This window comes from Camellia sinensis, chromosome 5, assembly GCF_055761805.1.
Source record: "Camellia sinensis isolate YWXY chromosome 5, ASM5576180v1, whole genome shotgun sequence".
NCBI lineage: Eukaryota > Viridiplantae > Streptophyta > Magnoliopsida > Ericales > Theaceae > Camellia > Camellia sinensis.
In genome coordinates, this window is record NC_138965.1 from 154,021,058 (window position 1) to 154,027,797 (window position 6,740).

At 33.3% G+C, this 6,740-nt stretch overlaps 1 protein-coding gene across 2 annotated transcripts; it reads right to left on the minus strand.

The window, feature by feature from the left end:
• Positions 1-499: 499 nt before the first annotated feature.
• Positions 500-6,539, minus strand: LOC114285024 (putative protein phosphatase 2C 34). 2 transcript variants are annotated; one of them, XM_028228007.2, is made up of 6 exons: positions 6,268-6,539; positions 4,801-5,057; positions 4,015-4,329; positions 2,579-2,696; positions 2,108-2,331; positions 500-931 (listed from the first exon to the last, which is right to left on the minus strand). In XM_028228007.2, exons 2-6 carry the CDS (start codon positions 5,041-5,043, stop codon positions 725-727), a joined length of 1,107 nt encoding a protein of 368 aa, XP_028083808.2. In that variant the 5' UTR covers positions 5,044-5,057; positions 6,268-6,539; the 3' UTR covers positions 500-724. The 2 variants fall into 2 exon arrangements, with proteins under 2 accessions (XP_028083808.2, XP_028083814.2); XM_028228013.2 differs by having other exon boundaries at positions 5,938-6,425.
• Positions 6,540-6,740: the final 201 nt, after the last annotated feature.

Genomic DNA, 6,740 nt, shown 5'->3' on the forward strand with positions numbered 1-6,740 from the left:
AACAAATTTATTAAAAAAATCAGTTACAAATTAAGAAAAATTACCGATTTTTTTTAGAAATATAATTTGAAAAAGTAAAATTTACATCAAATCAAGCAAGATCTTCTTGAAAGATCATCACCTCCGTTGACTTCGTCTCCCTCATTGCTGCTCAATCAATTATAACGTCATCTCCATAGTTGCTGCTCAATCAATTATGACGTTGTCTCCGTCGTTGTTACTCAATCAATTATTGTGCTTATTAGCCGAATTATGAATACGGAGAGAGCTTTGAATGAGGTTGTTTTTGAAATATTTATGGAACCTTATGACTTAACAGCTAATCTCATGGATTTGTCCTTTTTAGCTCAAAACCAAAAGGCGTCTCCATAGTAGTGATTAGACGTGTGGCCTAACCCTCACGCAAAAAGTATTGTCTGCAATGACCCAGCCCAATAGCTAACCTCACAGGCTTGACCCTTGGGACTCAAACCCAAAGGCAGTGCCAAACATGGTAATATGCACAAATTCTGAGTACGTAGCATTATTAGAGTGATTCCCATGAACATTTTTTTTTCAGATAAGGTAATGTGTATTATGCCAACACTACCAATATAAAGATAAACAAGGTCAAGCAAAAATATAAACAAAAATAAAGAAGAAGAATATTAGGAAAAGATCATAGACGTGAAGAAGTAATTGCCTTGATCTTCTTTTTTTGGCCTTTATTTCATTGCTGTGTTGGCTAAGTTATTACGTGGTGATTATGCTCAGAAGATAAAGGAGAGTGAAAAAAGAGACAAATAGCTGAAATATCGTCCGCCACAAAACCTCGCCTCTTACGTTTCCATGCTTGGGAGGCATGCTCAACCAGGCGTTTCGCCGACTTCGCCCTGTCGGGAGTTGAATATACAATTTGCACTGCTTCTTGATTGGAGACAACATCCCATACCTAAAAAAAAACCAAAAAAAAAACAAGTATTTTGTGTTAGGTTTTGACAAAGAATTTTCTTGTATACCAAAAACATACACATTAAACGTGAAGTTACATGGTTGGTTTACCTTTCAATTTTTCTCTTCAGATTTTCTTCTTCTTTTCTTTTTTTTAAACTAAAAAATAGTTTGGTGACAAAAAAAAAAAAAAAAAATCAAAAGCACTCATCATTTTCTTTTTTCTTTTCTTTGCTTTTTTTTTTCATTTTGGCAACTAATTTACACATTTTTTTAAAAAAAATACAGAGATAGGTCATGAATGATACACATCACTATTGTTCTATCCTTAGGTTCCCAAGAGCATCTCCAATAGAGCTCTCAAAACACTTGTCAAAACTATAATTTAGCAATAGTGATAAAAAATGGGTCTCCAATGAATTCTTATTTTACTTGCTAAAGATGACATATGTCATATATGTTCTCAAATTTGACAAGCAAAATAGCAATTGCCAAACATGTCACATCAGCAAATATGAACATATTTGTGACTCCGAATTCAGTTGAAAAAACAAAATTGAAACAGTAGAAAACCGAGTAATTTTTTTAATTTAATTTTTCTATTTAATTTTTCAAATTCAATTATATTTAATTTTTTTATTTTTTTATATTTATCTAGTCGGGAATAATATAAATATATAATTTTTTTTACAAATAGTTAAAAAAAAATCATAAAAGACAAAAAATAAACAAAAAAAAAAATCACAAAAAAACCTATATCCAAACAACATCTTTAAACTTGGAGGGAAAGTTGGTTGAGAATTACTAAAATAGACCATTGAAGCACCATTGCTATAATTTGACAAAATAACACTATTCATTGCCAAATTATAACAATAACTAAGGAGTGCTTTGGGGTTCGAGTTCATAAAGAAGCATTGAACGCTCAATTGTATAAACCTAATCTACTAACTCGCTAACATTTTACCGAAGAAAAAAAAAAGTGTTATTTACATGGGAAAAGTTATGAATCATGAAAATTTTTTCATGAAAATGATTATGAAAAACTTATGATCCTTTGATTACCTTAATTAGTGTGTGATGTTTTATTCTAAGTGTAATCTAAGGATCACAAAACTTTTATGATTATTTTTATGAAAATTTTTTCATGATATCTAGCATTGCTGTATTTACATACCCCATCTGTTGCAAGCACAACAAATTGGTCTTGGTTGGATATATGTCTTTGTGTGACTTCAGGCACAGAAATGAGTCCAAAATCCTTGACAAAGTAGTCCCCGAAGGCTCTCGACATTGCCAATCCAGGTGATTCCACGTCTGGTAGCCAAACCCGATGCACCCCTGGCTCGTCTTCTAAACAGAAGACTCGCCCGTTGCTCTGAATTATCCGTTCTGCTTCCTCTGTTTCAACATAAACAAAATTATAATGGTTGATCAAATGGAGAGAGAGAGAAGTTGGGGTAGGGCTATAAACAAACAGAGCTGTTTATGAGCTCGGCTCATTTAAAGTTTGTTTGAACTTAGTTTGTTTATTTAGTAAACGAGCTCTACTTGAACTTGAGCTTGACTAATTCTTAGCAAACCGAGTTTGAACACTCAAAAGTTTAGCTCGGCTCTTTTGCAAGAAAGAGAAAGAGAGAGAACTGACGAGGTAGATTGGGCTTGAAGTCGACAGTAAGTTGAACTGGAACCAAGCTGCCATCATCAGACATGGTGGCCAATACAGCACGGGAGTCACCGACATTTGCCACAACCAAAAGTTCACCCTAGCAAAACAACCATCATGAGAGAATGAGAAAATCATGCTAATCCTAAGTTCCTGAGAAAATTTCTTAGGTTCATAACATTAACAAATATTATTAGCAAATAAAACCAACAAACATTATTAGTAAATAATAATAAGGTTTTTAATGGCCTTTTAAACTGAGTTCTAGCTTTATTACCGATCATTTTCCAAAAGATTTAACTGTTACTTTTTTATGGGATTTTAGTGTTTTTCTTTTTTTTCTTTTTTCTACTAAAAGCAAAAGTTGGAAGTACGGAAGCAAAAAAAATTGCTCGTGATTATATATAGAAATTAGATACTATTCTAGGCCGACTTAAGAAGTAATTGTATAAACTTCACCTTTCGCATTCTGTGTAAAAAGCACTTCCAAAACTTCGGTGAAACCAGTTTCTGAATCAAAATTCTAACTACAAAATGGCACCAACACGAAAAAAGCCCGGACCTGCAAAAGAAATTTATTTCCACCCACCATTGACGTTGAGGACCACTTCTGAGAGCTGTCTAAACAACGATCACGCCTTTTAAATGTGGCAAATTTGATGGCGAAAGGACAGTTTGCATAAGCAGCACGATTCCCACTTGGGCAATAATAGTCAAAATTCAAACATAAAGATGGCCTACAAAGCTCGTCAAGTCTCTTCAAATAACTCAAATCCATGAAGTCTTTTCAAATTACTCAAAGCTATGGTTGAATGATTTAGCACTCTACGTATTATTGAGTGATTCATCGAGTTTGGATGTTTCCTTAACGCTGGGTTTGGTTGGAGGATTTGAGGAGGGATTTGGAAAGGGAAAGGGAAAAGTTAGGTGAAATGTAAATAAAATATACTTACATTTCACCTAGTTTCACACACCTTTTCCCTTTCTCTTTCTAAATCCCTCTCCAAATCCCCCAACCAAACACAGCATAAAAGTTCAGCATTGTTATCTAATCATTAGTGTCATTTTATCAAAACTACAGATTAAAAACCATGTAAAAATTTATATAGGGGCATTCATAACTCTTCCAAAACTCGTGTCATAGTAGTTACATTGATGTGAAGAGTCTGTAATTTTTCATAGTCGGGCCAAATTCTACCACGCAAAAAGTTTCTTCCCCTTGAATGTCAGATAATGCATAAAACAACCCATATCACATTTCTTTTAAAAATTCAGTTCTTGCGCTCCCTTTGTTTTTTTGTCATCGAGGAAATTACTTATGGTCATACGACACATTAATCAATAAGAAATTATACATATAAGCTAAGCAAACTATCATCACCAAAAAAAAAAAAAGATTATTAGGGATCTTCCATTACCTGCCTAACAATTGTGAGAGCAGTGGTCCCACTGTAGAACGAATCAATTTTGCGAAGCTGCATTAGATCTTGATCAACAGTGGCACAAGTCTTTAAGTAGGAATGCTTCCATATATTAAATGTATGAAGCTTCTTATCCGATTCCAAATCAAAATCCAAATCCGGGTTGAGCGAAGCTTCAGTAAGCGTCTCTTGCCAATTGCACAGCAAAACCGAGGGCATTGTTTCTCTAACCCTCTTTGCCACATAATGTCCCCATTGACCATGCCCATCGAAAATCCCACAAAACATAATGTCTTCTTGGCCTCCAAATTCCTACCCACCAAACACATACAATCCACATCTATTAACTTCAAACCCCCCAAACAAAACCAAAGCAAAAATCATGATATAAACTAGGAACAAAATTTGTTTCTTTTCCATCAAAATGGACGAAAACAATAGTGGAATACTGAAATTCCAATGTTTCCAGCCGAACATACTGACATGCACCAAAATACACAAACTCTACAAAACATACCAAAGCAATGCGTTGTTCGACACTTAATAACAATATTTAACAATGTTCATTTTTATTTGCCTCTTTCCATCAAAAGAAAAATTTGAGAATAAAGAAAAGTAATAAATTTATTAAAAAATCCAGAAAGGAGAAGATAAAACAGACATTAAAATCTAAATAACACAAAAACAAATGAAAACTTGCAAAATCATATAAAAGCTGTTTTTTAATGACCAAAAAAAGACTAAAATTAAGATCATAACAAGCAAAATTGTCTAAAAACCTACCTCCCACACAATAAAGCAATCTTGGTTCACTCCTTTCTCTCCTCTTTTGGAGAAAACAGATGCAAAATTGTTCGACCCATTGACATGAACAGTCCCCGAAGACCGCAATATCAACTCGTTCTTCTTTGATTCTTTCACCATTGATTCTGCAGATTCACTTCCGCCACAATACCCAGAATTCCGCCCGTTCTTGATCGAAAATGACCGCGCCAGTCCATTGAACAAGGATGAAAAATGACCCATTTCAAACACCCTCTCTGCACAATTCAATTCCCATAAGTTCTTGTTGATTGCAGATTCAAAATTCTTAACAAACAAATATAGATATACAATTGAATCGTGTTATAGTTAGCTGAGTAAAAGATGTTACATGAGTGAGAAAGCTAAAAGAATCTATGAATTATTAAAAATGGATACAAACATTCAGGATGAATCTGGAAGAGACTAAAAAACACATGCTTAAGTAAACGGAAATCAGAAAATAGTCAATCTTACATGGAATTAGAACAGTACACGTAAGTAACACTTGTTTGGTAGCTCAGAAAATGAACCGACAGAAATGAAGAAAAAAAAAAATTCAATAATCCGAATCTTAAACTTCCCAGTTATATATATATATTATATATATATATGACCATTCAGAAAACAGAGGATCCAGAATTTTCTTTAATTTTTTGTCTCCATTTTCTAAGCAACCGAACAGAGGGTAAATCTAAGTCTACAAGTAATACCCAAATAGAAGTAGAGAGAAACAAACAGATGAGTAAAACATGTGACAATGGTCAGAAAGCTAAGAATCTGAAATTTTTCAAAAATAAAAAGAACATTATCGATCAGAAAGAAACTAAACAACCATTCCATAATGGAAATCACGAAAAGCAGAGGAAATTCAGTCTTAAATGGAATTCCAACAGCACAAGTAAGTAACTCGTGTTTGGTATATCAGAAAATAAACGGACACATTAAGCTAAAATGGAAAAAGAAACTAAACGGACCTAAAATTTTTTTAAAAAAAAATCAATAATCTGAATCTTAAACAACCCATTTTATAAAATTAAAAAAAATTATATTATATATAAAATTAAAAAAAATAAAAAGACCATTGCCCGTGGCAACCGCAGAAGACCCAGAACTTACTTTACATTTTCTTTTCTTTTTCCTCCATTTTCTAAACAACCGAACAGAGGATAATTCTACTGGAAACAAAACAATCTGAGCCTGCAAAAAATTCCTTTACTTTTTCTTTTCTTTTTGCTCTATTTTCTACGATACCAAACATAGGGTAATTCTACTTGAAGCAAAACAATCTGAGTCTGCAAACAATATCGTAAATAACCCAGAATTTCATTTTCTTTTTCCTCCATTTTTCTACGCAACCAAACAGAGTATAATTCTACTAAAAGCAAAACAAACTAACTCTAAAAATAAAACCCATTTCGAATTAGAGAGAGAAACAAACAAATAAACCTTTTCCAGGAATATTTGATTGGATGAGTGAGAAAATACTAGGCCGGAAACTGACAAACTGGCCGGAAAATCAATATTGTTGGCAAGTAAATGACGAAATTCCGACGACCCAAAATGAGATTGTGAGAAATGGAAGTGAGAGATAAATGGAAATCCATAGTTTTGGTGTTTACTTTGAGATCTTTTTAATCTGTGAAGAAGAAAGAAGGAGAAGAATACAAAGAAAGAAGAATGGCTTTTTCGTACACACGGGAAAAATTGTAGGCGGACTCTTTTTCATAACTGTGCGTCCGTTTATCTTTACGTCATGTTTAATTACTTTTTTACCCCTATCTTGTGGCATGGTCGAGGGTATTTTCGGAAATAAGTAAGTTAATATTATTTTAAACGGTAAATTACAACCTCCTGAGATTTGTTTAAAATACGAATTGTCCCTTCTGATTTGAAAAATTAAAAATACCTCATTGTCAGAA

Coding starts and splice junctions, on each gene's coding strand:
- LOC114285024 (XM_028228007.2), bottom strand. CDS start 5,043: ATGGGTCATTTTTCATCCTTGTTCAATGGACTGGCGCGGTCATTTTCG. Junction 4,330..4,800: donor ATTGCTTTATTGTGTGGGAG/GTAGGTTTTTAG, acceptor TTTGGTGGGTAG/GAATTTGGAGGCCAAGAAGA. Junction 2,332..2,578: donor CTTCAAGCCCAATCTACCTC/GTCAGTTCTCTC, acceptor ATGTTGAAACAG/AGGAAGCAGAACGGATAATT.